General features: G+C 47.7%; 1 protein-coding gene across 1 annotated transcript in view; it reads left to right on the top strand.

Annotated features, from left to right (window-relative positions):
* LOC108541616 (cadherin-4) overlaps positions 1 to 13,322 on the top strand; it is a gene marked incomplete at its 3' end in the record, with an annotated part of 687,309 nt that overhangs the window by 497,917 nt on the left and 176,070 nt on the right. Inside the window, exon 3 of the mRNA XM_017891180.1 lies at positions 832 to 1,058. Coding sequence (XP_017746669.1) covers positions 832 to 1,058 — 227 coding nt within the window. The remainder of the gene's footprint in view (positions 1 to 831; positions 1,059 to 13,322) is intronic.

Genomic DNA, 13,322 nt, shown 5'->3' with positions numbered 1-13,322 from the left:
AGGGAGGTTGGCAATCTGGTACCTAGTAGTTAATGTTTTGGAAGTGAAGCAATGTGCAGCACCCAGCAGTATCAAGAGACTGTCTGCCTTCAACTCGGTTTCCAATTCACTAAGAAAGCACTTGGTGGGGCCAGGGTCTGCCCTAGCCGCATCTGCCCAGCCCACCCCAAGGCAGTTTGCAGGCATCAGTTCTGGCTTAGTAATAAAAAGGACCAGAAACACAGCAGAGCCCAGTTCTGCTGCCAGAATCCACCTGCCGTGGGGGAATGGTCCCCAGATGCCAGCTCTCTCTTGCTCCTTCCTTGTGCTTAGCCTTCTTGGGGTGGAAAAACAGGTCCATTAGGGGCTTCACAGTCTCCGCTGGCAGGAAGATTTGCATAGGGGGAACCGGAGGCATATTTTTGGGGTGGAGGGTACCCACTGTGCTGCTCTCCGCTGGCAGGAGGAAGATTTGCGTAGGCAAGAGTGCGGGGAACCGAGGGAGTATTTTTGAGGTGGAGGGTACCCACTGTGCTGCTCACAGACTCCGGCTGAATTCGGAGGTGACAGGGCGAGGGAGAGATGCATTTACGGAGGGGAGTGCAGCTGTGTTGTGGGTAGAACGGAAGCTCGGCGTTGCTTTGTTTTTACCCTCCTTTTTTAAAGGCCTCTGGCTAATTCTCTAGGGCTTGAGATAAAACATACCACCTCTCAGGAGGTGCAGAAATCAGTGCAGACCTCATGCCCCTGATGCCCATGGGGGGCCTGGAGAACGTCCTGCATGGTTGCTGCCATTGTTACCACCCTTCTGCTGGCCAGGCCGATCCTGACTGTCTCCCTCTCCTCTTGCAGTCAAGTTCAGCAGCTGTGTGGGGACCAAGGGGACGCAATACGAGACCAACAGCGTGGACTTCAAAGTCGGGGCAGACGGGACAGTCTTCGCCACCCGGGAGCTGCAGGTCCCCTCCGAGCAGGTGGCGTTCACGGTGACCGCGTGGGACAGCCAGACAGCAGAGAGATGGGATGCCGTGGTACGGCTGCTGGTGGCCCAGACCTCGTCCCTGCACTCTGGACACAAGGTAAGGTGTGACCGCCCAGTTCTGCACCAGACTTTAGATGTCTTAGTTCCTCCTGCAGGCCCCGGGCAGAGCCTCTGCCAGGGCTCCCTCAGGACGGACAATCACCTCCTCCTCGGGCTGTGCCACTCAGGTCATTGCCAGCCGAGCACCTCTGCCCTCTGCACTGACCTGAGACACGGCCATCGTTGCAGGAAGGCCCCCCAGGCAGGTGCACAGGCCCCACACTCAGGTTCAGACACAAGGCCACGGTCTTGACGCTCTTCATATGTTTTTGAACTTAGGGGCCCCACATTTTCATTTCAAACTGGGCACTGCATATTCTGAAATCTCTCCTGCCTCCCGAAGTTTGTAGCCCACCAGGCCCAGGGCGTTCTGAAGCCTGGAGGGATGAGAAGCAAGGCAGAGATCATGTGGTTGGAAGGGAGCCAACCAGAGAGTGGGGAGGGGATGGAGAGAAGGAAGAAGAGAGAGGAAGACAGGTGAAGGGAGACAGGAAAGGAGAGGTAGGAGAGGGAGAGAGAGGGAGGAGGAGAAAGAGAGAGAGAAGAAGAGAGGCAGAGAGAGACAGGAAAGGAGAAGAAGGGAGAGGAAGAGAGGGAGAGAGAGAAGGAGGGAGAGAGATGGCAGGGAGAGCGAGGAGAGATGGGGGTAGAGAGAGAGAGGAGAGAGAGAGGGAGGGAGGGAGAGAGAGAGAGACAGCTTCACACAGACATAAAACGTCTACTGTTCAGCATCCCAGCTGCCCTCTGACTCTGCCTCCTTCTAACCCAGCTGCCTGGCTCACCTGGGTGACAGGGAAGACGCTTTCACTATCCCCTGTCCTGAGAGCTCCCTTTCATCCCCGCATATTCCAGCAATCCAGCACCAGACTCCTGAACAACCTGTGTTCATCCCCCAGTTCCTAGCTGTTAGGTTCCCTGTGCCTTATGGGGAAGTGGCCAGGTCCCGTTCACCTTGAGTGTCCTGGCATTGGTTGCAGCCACTACGCCAGCCTTAAGGTGTGGAGGCTGCTGAAGAAGCTGCAACCAGGAGGGCTGTGGGAGGGTGCTAAGGAAGGCCAGCCTTCATTCAGGTCCAGCTGTTGCAGCTGCCTGCCTGAGGGGCCACAGTGGTGGAGAGAACGTGTGCCAACCCCTCCAGATCCCCCCCAGGTAACATGAGGCCTCTGTGGGGTCATTTGAGGTATGGTGAGCAAAGGAAATCACCATGCAAGGCGGCGGCCACTAGCCATCATGGGCACTCCCTCGGAAAAGGGACCTCGAGAAGTAAAGCATTAAGCAGAGGCAGGCAGATTCCTTTCTGTGGGTTTCCCGGAACCTCAGGCCTCATGTGCGGTGTAAGCCTCTGAGTGGGACACAGTCTGCAAGTTTCCCCAAACTGTCTGACCAAGGAACCCTTCTCCGTGGAAAGCCTGCAAGACAGGTGTGCCAAGGAACCCACTTTGGGAAGGGAGGGACCTGTGTCTTCTTCTGACTTGTTTCTTAGATGGAAGTGGAGGTGGTTTAGGTTAGAAAAGACAAAGTGTGACTCGGGTGGACAGTCTTCACTGCGTGATGAGCAGACCCCAAGGGGGAAGGAGGTCTTGAGCATCCTCCTGAGTGTGTTAAACCAGGCAGCAGAGTGCGCCTCTAATGGCAGTGGCCCCCAAATCATGAGCCCCACCTGTGAGTCCTGAAGAGTCTAGGATGGTGTATGTCATTTTTGTTCTTTCCTGAGTGATTATTACAAGCCACGCCCGGTGAGCAAGGCAGGCCCTTGGACATCTGGGGACCCTGTGCCATGGGGGCCCCTTCCCTCCAGGAGCTGTAGTGGGACACTGACAGGCAGGGACTCGCAGCCCCATCACGCCTGTGACTTCCAAGCTGTCCCCAAGTCCTCGATTATGATGCAGAAACTTGGCACCTTGTGAGCCGAGAGCAGAGCCCCTGAGAGCCTGTCGAAAGCCTCTGGCAAAGGCTCTAATTGAAAATATAATGGCACCTTTTCTTAGGCATGTTAATGAAGCGATTTCAGATTTAATCCCCTGATCCTCTGAGGAAGGGGCAGGTCCAGCTGTGGTTGCTGCTAGACAGTCCCCGTGGGAATTGCTCCTCAACCCACACCAGGCTGGCGCAGGAAGCACCCAACCAGTGGAGCAGGGGACGCTGAATTCATGTCCCAGGCTCAGCATACCCGGGGGAGCCAGGTGTTAAATCAGGCAGCAAAGCACACCTCTAATGGCAGTGGCCCCCAAATAGTGAATCGTGAGCCCCACCTGTGAGTCCGGCGTTTGTCATTTTTGTTCTTTCCTGAGTTGTTATTACAAGCCACGCCCTGGTGAACAAGGCAGGTCCTTGGGCATCCTGGGGACCCTGTCCCATGAGGGCCATGGGGTCACTGTGGGGTGCAGCCCTGAGACCCTGAGACATGACTGTTGCAGGGCGCAGTGAGCAGTCTCCGCAGCCCAGGAGACCCGGTCCTCCAGCACTTGTGTTGCCAGTGGTTCCTCTCCTGACTTTCTAGGACCCGCTCAGACCTTGCCCCAGGTGGTGTTAGCTCGTCTAACTCTCTCCACACCCCTGGGAGTGGGTGCTGTCACATCACAGATGAGGGTGCTGAGCATGTGACCAACAAGCTCTGTGCTGCGTGGGAGAACGATAGTAGTGGGAAGGAATGGAAAAGGACTTTGCAGGTGTGGCAGAGCCTGGCATGGTGCAAGAGCAGCCGCCCGGGGTGTGGGTACACGGCAAGGCTTCTGCGACTTACTGGCTGGGTGTTTGGGGAGAATTCACACAACTTGGAGGTGAGCTGCTCTGGAGAATGGCAGAGTAATGCTACCCACGTCCCAGCCGAATGGTGTTGATATTTCATGAGGTTACGGAGGTCAGGGGTGGAAAATAGCAACACATATGGCTGTCATTGCCTGGTTCCAGACTTCATGGTCCTGTGCTTATCACAGCTGCTGGGCCTCGCCGGGTGGCATGGGGGCAGGAGGAGGCAGGCAGGGAGTGGAGGCCACTGTGGGACACTGGGTCACCTGGTTGATGCGCCCTTACAGAGCATGATGCCAGCCTCTATTGATGATCAAGGTGACACCTGATTGCTGGTGTCCTGGCCGCCCGCCAAAAGCAACTATACATCTGCCCCAGTGTGATCTGTCACCTAGGCCTTGAGCTGTGCCCCTCTCCTTTCATATTCAACATCCAGCACTCAGCCTCATGACTGGGCACATGAGGAGGGACAAGATGTAGAAAGAACAATAGAAAGAAGTAGCAGAAAAGAAAGGACCCACAGGGGCCAGGCGCGGTGGCTCACCCCTGTAATCCCAGCACTTTAGGAGGCTGAGGTGGGCGGATCATGAGGTCAGGAGATTGAGACCATCCTGGCTAACACAGTGAAACCCCATCTCTACTAAAAAATACAAAAATAAAATAAAATTAGCCAGGTGTGGTGGCGGGCACCTGTAGTCCCAGTTACTCGGGAGGCTGAGGCAGGAGAATGACGTGAACCCGGGAGGCAGGAACTTGCAGTGAGCCGAGTGAGCCACTGCACTCCAGCCTGGGTGACAGAGCGAGACTCTGTCTCAAAAACAAACAAACAAACAAACAAACAAAAAAAAACAGACAACAAAGAAAGGCCCCACAGAGGCTCCAGAGCATGGGGCGATCAGACAGATTTTACAGTAACTACACTTACTATCTTTAAGCAAATTAAATAGAAGACTTTGAGAGATAATTAGAAGGTATAAAACAGAATTATTAATCATTGGGCAGTTTGGAACTGAAAACTAAACCAAACAAAACGAAGAGCTCAATGGATAGATATATCTGCCGATTTGACACAGCTGAAGAAAGAATTAGTGAAGCGAAAAATATCGAAAACATTCATGCTGTAAAGCATGAAGAGATACACGGAAGGGAAACGCAGAAGCAAGCGTAAGAGACATTGGAGAAGTAGTAAGAAGGGTCTAACGTGTATATTTGCAATGTGAGGGGAGAGAGAAAATGGAGCAGAAGTAATATTTGAAAATACAGTGGCAGAAAATATTCCAAAACTGATAACATTCATCTAGGCATGGATTCAAGAAGCCCTATGAACTCTGTGCAGGAGAAATATTTCAAAAAACAGTACCTGGATGCTTTACAGTAAAATAGTTACAACCCAAAGACAAAGAGGAAATCTCAAAAGCAGACAGAAAAGCAGATTCCTTTGAGGGAGCGATGACTAGGAGACTGACTTCTCAGCAGGAGCCGGGGGTTGCTGGGGGGTTAGAAGACAATGGAATTATTTTTTTCTTTCTTTTTTTTTTTTTGAGACGGAGTCTCGCTGTGTTGCCCAGGCTGCAGTGCAGTGGCGCGATCTCAGCTCACTGCAACCTCCACCTTCCAGGTTTAAGTGATTCTCCTGCCTCAGCCGCCCAAGTAGCTGGGATCACAGGCGTGTGCTGCCATGACTGGCTAATTTTTGTATTTTTAGTAGAGATGAGGTTTCACCATGCTGGCCAGGCTGGTCTCGATCTGTTGATCTCATGATTCGCCAGCCTTGGGCTCCCAAGGAATGATATCTTAAAAGTGCTAAAAGAAAATAGAATTCTGTCATCTGGTAAAACTGTCTTTCAATAATTAAAGTTGAATGAAGAGAAACTGAAAGAATCTGTCCCAAATGATGTTCTTCAAACATAATAAAACAATTTGAGGCGAACACTCAGAAATGAAGGAAAGAATGAAGAGCTGGGAAAAGGCGAAGTACGCAGAAAAATACAAATGAATCACAGCAGTGTAACGTTTCATGGGTGTAAATAGAGAACTCGAATTCACAGCAAAAACTGCATAAACTTTGAGAAGGGAGAAATGGAATCAAAGAGATGGAAGTTGTTTGCGTGTTTCTCAAAAATGATGGAAATAACAAATTAGTATTACTCCTAAATAAAACAAAGACACTTGTTATAAAGTCTTTAGAAAATCACTAAAAGAGTCATAAAAGTCTATAAGTAGTGACATAATAAATGGAAAAAAACAGAATAATAAAAATTATCAAGCCAAAAAATACAAAAAAAGAGAAATGAAAATGGAAGAGATGTGCTATACCTGCCTCTTTGAGTAAGATGGCAGATTTGCAAATATATTTGTAATTATAGCCAATGAAAATATATTTGTTGTCATTTTAAAAAATAAATTGATGGATAAATATAAATCCAGCTGTATGCAGCTTATAAAAGATACGTCTGAAAGGTATAAAGCTAAAGGTTAGCAGTAAAATCTTAGAGAAATAAATACCATGCAAGTATCAATCAAAAGGAAGCTAGTGGACCCTGTTAATATCAGATGAATAGAATCTGAGGACAATGCATTCTCTTCAAGGAGGAACACCTCATAATGACAAACAATTCACCAAGAAGATACAGGAATCCTACATTTGTGTGCACTTCATATGACTTCAAAATATTTGTGCCAAAATTGATAGAAATAAAAGGAGAAATAACTATGCAATCAGTGATCAATTTTAACAAAATTTCTTAGCGAATAATAGAACAAGCAGAAGATACCAGTAAGGAAAGAGATTAGAATCACACAATTAACAGGTCTGGCTTTACTGAGATGTATAATAGCACAGAAACCAACCACTGCTAAATACACATGATTTTTAAGTATAGACAGAACATTTACAAATATTCACCAAGCAAGTCCCAACATACTTCATAGCCTTCAAGCAATTCTCAACATACTTCAAAGGTTTAAAATCAAAACATAGTTTGTTTTCTTAACTCAGAGCAAGTAGACTAGAAATCAGTAACAAAGAACATAACTGGAAAATCCCCATAGATTTGGAAGTTAAGTAAAAGCCTTCTCATTAACTCTTGGGCAGAAAAAAAAAAAAAAAAAATCACATGGAAATTAATGAATATTTTGAACTGAGTAATAAAACCACTGGGATGTAGCTAAAGTCATGCCCAGATGGAAATATCTAGCCTTAAATACATATATTACAAGATAAAGAAGGCAGAAAATTGGCTGGGCATGGTGGCTCACGCCTATAATCCCAGCACTTTGGGAGGCCAAGGCAGGTGGATCACCTGAGGTCAGGAGTTGGAGCCCAACCCAGCCAACATGGCGAAACCTCGTCTCTACTAAACATGCAAAAATTAGCCAAGCGTGGTGGTGCATCCCTGTAATCCCAGCTGCTCAGGAGGCTGAGGCAGGAGAATTGCTTGAACCCAGGGGACAGAGGTTGCAGTGAGCCAAGATCGCACCACTGTACTCCAGCCTGGGCAACAGAGCGAGACCCTACCTCAAAAAAAAGGGGGGGGGGAGGCAGAAAATCAACAATCCAGGCATTCATCTCAAGCAACTATAAAAATAACAGAAAATGAGACCCAAAGTCTAAAGAAAGAAATTGTTAACACAGGAGGAGAAAACAATGAAACAGAAAACAATAGAAATCACTAAGTTCGTCCTTTAAACTACGAGGCTGATCAGACTGAGTAAAAAGAAAAGGTATAAACTGCAACAATCCTTATCAGGGATGAAAAGATGACATCGTGACTAATCTTGTGGACATCAGAAAGATCATTTGAAGATATTATATACAATTTATACCAACACACTTAAAAATATACATGAAAAAGACAATAGCATAGAAATATACACCTTACCAAACTAACATAAGAAAAAAAAACCTGAACTGTTTTACTGTTACAAACAAAATTAAAACTAAAATCCTTATCACAAAGAAATGTCCACACCTGTTGGCTCCACTAGTAAGTTCTACCCAAGCTCTCAGGAGAAATTAAAACAAATCTTACACAAACCTGTCCAAAGATCACAACAAGAGGAATTGCTTCCCCAAAGTTTTGTCTTCCCAAATCCTAATAGTGAGGATACACACACTGGAGGTACAAGCCAATGCAGTAAGGCAAGAAAAAGATATTAGAATAAATAAAACTGACATTATTTGTAGCTTATATGATTATGAATGTTAGAAAATGTAATCTGTCCTGAAAGAACCTGTCCTAAGTTGTTGGATTCATGAGTAAGGTTAGCAAGGGTGCTGGACATAACAGTTGTACTTCTATGTACCAGGAATAAATCATTAGAAAATAAAATCTGAACTAGATCCCAATTACAATAGCATTAAAAATGATCATATAACTGGGAATAAATCTAACAAAAATGTACAAGACTTCTTACATTTTGTTGAAAAAAATTGAAGACCTATAAAAATGGAAGGATATGCCGAGCTCATAACTTGGAAGGCTTATGTTAGAATATTGATTCTACCCAAAGTTGCCATAGAGTCAACACAACCTCAATAAAAATTCCAGCAGATTTTTTGTTTGCTCGTTTTGGGAAGAGTAAAGAGCTGACTTAAAATGTTTTAATGGAAATGGAAAAGGCGAAGGTAGCCTAGAACAAGAAAAAGATGGGAGGACACGTCCTTCCAGACACGTTGTTGGAGCTGTCCTGTGTGCTACAGGATAGTAAGCCACACTCCTGGCCTCTACCTGCTGGATGCCAGGTGAAGCCCCATAACCTCCATATGCAACCCAAGCTCTTTCCAGCCACTGCCAAATGTTCCCTTGGGGGGCAAAACTGCCCCCTTTTGAGAACCACTGAATTACAGCCATTAAAATGGTGTCATTTTGGAGCAAAGATGATTGGATAGACACTTGGAATAAAAATAGTGAGCCCAGAAAAAGATACGTAATGTTTTTAAAAATCAGCTTCATGGACGTATAACTTTCATACTACAAAATGCACCCAGTTCATCTTTACAATCTGATGAGCCTTGTCAAATGCCCAGGGTGCGGACCCTTGATTTTTTATTATAAGAGCAGTGCTGGAGAGCAGGTACCAGCTGTTGTAGCCCACAGGACTTTTATGGCCAGCAAGCTAAGAATGGTTTTTACATTTTTAAATGATTCCATTTTAAAGGGTTATGTAAGCACCTATACAATGTCCTCAATTTTGCTCCTTAGCCTGAGATACCTAAAATATTTATGATCTGGCCATCCGGGGGAAAGTTTGCCCATTTCTACTGAAACAACGGAGAAAAGACTGTCTTTTCAACATATGGTGCTGGGCTAATGGGGCATCTTTAAGAAAAAAGTGAAATGACCCCTACCTCACACCACAACCAAAATCCATTTGAGGTGGACAGAAAATCCAAACATGAAAGGCAAGGCAATGCAGCTGGGAGTGATGTGACCCCAGGGTGTGGAAAGCTTCCTTGCACGTGGCACGTGAAGCATGAAACATGGGAAAGAATGATCGCTGGACTTTATTAAAAATAAGGACTTCTGCCAGGCTCAGTGGCTTATGCCTGTAATCCCAGCACTTTGGGAGGCCAAGGTGGGCAGATCACCCAAGGTCAGGAGTACAAGACCAGCTTGGCCAACATGGTGAAACCCTGTCTCCACTAAAAATACAAAAATAAGCCAGGCATGGTGGTGCACGCCTGTAATCCCAGCTACTCGGGAGGCTGAAACAGGAGAATTGCTTGAGCCCAGGAGGTGAAGGCTACAGTTAGCCGAGATCATGCCACTGCACTCCAGCCTGGGCAACAGAGCAAAAGACTGTCAAAAAAAAAAAGAACTTCTGATCATCAAAACATATGCCTTAAAAATGAGACAATAAGGCAGAGCCTGGGAAAGGACATTTGCAGCACTCAGTTACAAACTGAGGACTCACACCCAGAACATGTAGAGAACCTCAGATCACTACCTACAGACAGACAGAAGATGGATGAGAGGCTTAAACAGGCTGATCATCAGACAGCAGTGCATCATGGTGGATAAATGTAAGACAGAGGCTGGGCACAGTGGCTCACCCCTGTAATCCCAACACTTTGGGAGGCCAATGCAGGAGGATCACTTGAGGTCAGGAGTTCAACACTAGCCTGGCCAACATGATGAAACCCCATCTCTCCTAAAAATACAAAAATTAGCCAGGTATGGTGGCGGGCACGTGTAGTCCCAGCTACTGGGGTGGCTAAGGCAGGAGAATCACTTGAACCAGGGAAGCAGAGGTTGCAGTGAGCCAAGATCATGGCACTGTACTCCTGTCTAAGTGATAAAGCAAGACTCTGTCTCAAAAAAATAAATAAATAAGACCGGCTGAACCTCAGCAGGGCAATCAGAATGGCGAAAACTGGAAAGACTTGTACTACCAAGTATTGGTGAGAATCTGGAGCAAGTGGAATTTTCAAATACTGTTTTTCACTTGTGTGTTTTTATTTTGAGACAGGATCTCACTCTGTTGCCCAAGCTGGAGCACAGTGGCACCCTCTTAGCTTACTGCAGTCTCAAACTCCTGGGCACAAGCAATCCTCCTACCTCAGCCTCTGAGTAGCTGGGACTACATGCATCATCACCCCTGGTTGGTTGGTGGGTGGGTTGGTTATTTTTAAACTTTTTGTAGAGACAAGGCCTCACCATGTTGCCCAGGTTGGTCTCATACTCCTGGGCTCAAGCAGTCCTCCCACCTTGGCCTCCCAAAGTGCTGGGATTACAGATGTGAGCCACCCTGCCTGGCCTTTTCATATACTCTTGATGGGAGTGTACAATGATACAAACACTTCAGACAGCAATTCCGAATTACTATGAAAGTCAAATATATATATATGCCTCGTTTTTGGTGTATGCCCCATAGCAGTATAGGCAGGTAATACCAGGAACTCTGGACAGGACGTTGAGAGAAGCGTTACACATAATCACCAAAAGCTGGAAACAACACACATGCCTTCGCCACTGGAATGGGTCAGTAAATTGCAGTGGGCTCCTAAAGTGGAATATTATACAGTAATAAAGGTGAACAAACTGTAGCTAGAAGCAACAAAGCCAGCAAATCTCACAAACAGACCAAGGAAGGAGAGCAGGCAGGTGCCAGGCAGCAGGAACGCATGCCAGCCTAGTGACCACACTCCCAGGAAGTCCAAATTCGGGTGACACTGAGGTGCACAGTTACAGTCGGTTGAGGGTTCCCTTCCGGGGGCAGCAGGAAGCCATGCTGGGGGACACCAGAGAGTTGGAGGGAGCCTTGTGGCAAGACAGGTGCTCATTCTGCCATCATTTAGCTGATGCTCTGTACGCTGTGGTGCTTATACTATCACTCACAATTTAATTTTTTTAAAACAAATGCATGCAGAGGGCTATCTGACTGTGTTTGGAGAAGGTGGGAGTTCTGATGGGGCACGTGGTGAGCAAGAGTTCTGCTGGGGAAGTTTCTGGAGAAACAAATGAACTCCTTCAAAGCATCAGTTTACAGAGTGCTGGGAGTCCCAGGGCAGTGTTTATTGACAGGAGCCTGGAAGCAAATTCTGCCAGGGCAGGCACACGGGGACCCCTAATTTCCTGGTTCTGTAAATTTCATTTCTCTTATGTAGAGGTTTCTTCAAGTGCGGCATCCTCCGTCCATTATTTTAGCGACTCTGTGGAGTTGGGTAAAACTGACAGCTTTACAGTTAGATGAACCATAACAATTTGGCAACTTTTCTCCTTCTTTTGTCCCCCTCTCTTAGCAACTATTTAAAAGCAGCCTTTCTGTGGGCAGTGCAGGCAGTGCTGGAATCTGGAAGAACTGTTCTTTGGTGCAGTCTTGCAGGAAAGCTGATAGCAATTCAATTAGGAAATGCAAATGAGGTCACATATTTCCCACTGGTGTGCTGAGTTGCCCCTGAGGAATCACAGCAATATTCCAGCCTCACAGGGAACACTCGAGACCAAGTTCTCACCCAGTTGTCATCTGACTAGCTGCTGCAGCGCTGAGAAGTGGCAATAGGACCTGTGGGTATCGTTTGCAAAAAAAAAAAAAAAAAATACTGTTGTTTATGAAACCAATATTGTGTCTTCTAGCACACGTCAGCATTTATGAGGATAAACTCGGCCAAGCAATGTCCCAGAGTCAGGCGGGCCCAGGCGCTGACCTGTGGCCTTTTCTGGGTGTTTCTGTCCCCCCAGGTCCCTTGGGCTGAACTATGTCCCCTAAAATTCAAGTATTGAAATCCTAACCTCAGAACATGACTTAACTTGGAAATAGGGGGTTTGCCGATGTAATTAGTGAAGAAGAGGTGATTAGGGTGGGCCCTGATCCAATAGGACTGTGTCCTTATAGAAGGGGAAGTCTGGACACAGGCAGGCACAGGGAGAAGTCCTGTGAAGATGAGGCAGAGAGCTGGGGGATGCCTTCGAAAGCCAAGATCAGGGAAGACTGTGGCGCCGCCAGGAGCCAGGAGAGACTCCCAGAGCACATTCTCCGGCACAGCTTCCCAGGGACTAGCGCTGTGACATCTTCATCTTGGACTTCTGGCCTCCAGAGCTGTAAGGGAATAAATCTCTATCTCAGCCCGCTGGCTTGTGGACCAGAGCCCTTCCAGCCAAGGTGGAGACTCAGGAGGCAGAGTGCAGTCAGACCCCAAGGCACCCCCGAAGGCAAGGAGGAGTGTCCCCAGCCAGGGGTCCTGCCCAGCACTCCTGCTCAGGGCTCCAGACACCCCTGAATCCTCTTGATGCAGTCATTCTTGTCTCCAGGGCTGATGAGGACAAGTCCCCGCCCACAGCAGCCCCCGGGTCCCTCTGCTGCTGCCCAGGCCTTTCCACTGCCCCCACTGTCCCCCTGCCCACTGAGGGCTCCACAGGGCTTGAGGTGTCCCTAGGGAGAGGAGGGATGAGGAACGGGTACACTCGAAGGGCTGCAGCAGCACACAGCAGGTACAGGCACACTGCCCAGAACACCAAACACACGGTGCACGGCACACAAACCACACACACACACCCCGCACACACTACACACACCACACAGTGCATGCCACACACACCACACACCCACACACACATGCACCCTGCACACACTACACACACCACACACACACGCCCTGCACACACTATGCAAACCACACAGTGCATGCCACACATACCACACACACGCACCCTGAACACACTACATACACCACACACACACAGTGCACGCCACACCCCACACACACAACACAGTGCACTCCACACACACCACACATACACCCTGCACACACCACACACAGAGTGCGTGTCTGTATTAGTCCATTTTCACACTACTGATGAAGACATACTTGAGACTGGGAAGGAAAAGAGGTTTACTTGGACTTACAGTTCCACGTGGCTGGGAAGCCTCAGAATTATGGCAGGAGGTGAAAGGTATTTCCTACATTACAACAGCAAGAGAAATGGTATTTCCTACATTACAACAGCAAGAGAAATGGTATTTCCTACATTACAACAGCAAGAGAAATGGTATTTCCTACATTACAACAGCA

Source organism: Rhinopithecus bieti, unplaced genomic scaffold, assembly GCF_001698545.2.
Source record: "Rhinopithecus bieti isolate Rb0 unplaced genomic scaffold, ASM169854v2 scaffold_20477, whole genome shotgun sequence".
Classification (NCBI taxonomy): Eukaryota; Metazoa; Chordata; class Mammalia; order Primates; family Cercopithecidae; genus Rhinopithecus; species Rhinopithecus bieti.
The sequence above is the reverse complement of the archived record's forward strand: the minus strand, read 5'-3'. Positions and strand labels throughout refer to the sequence as shown.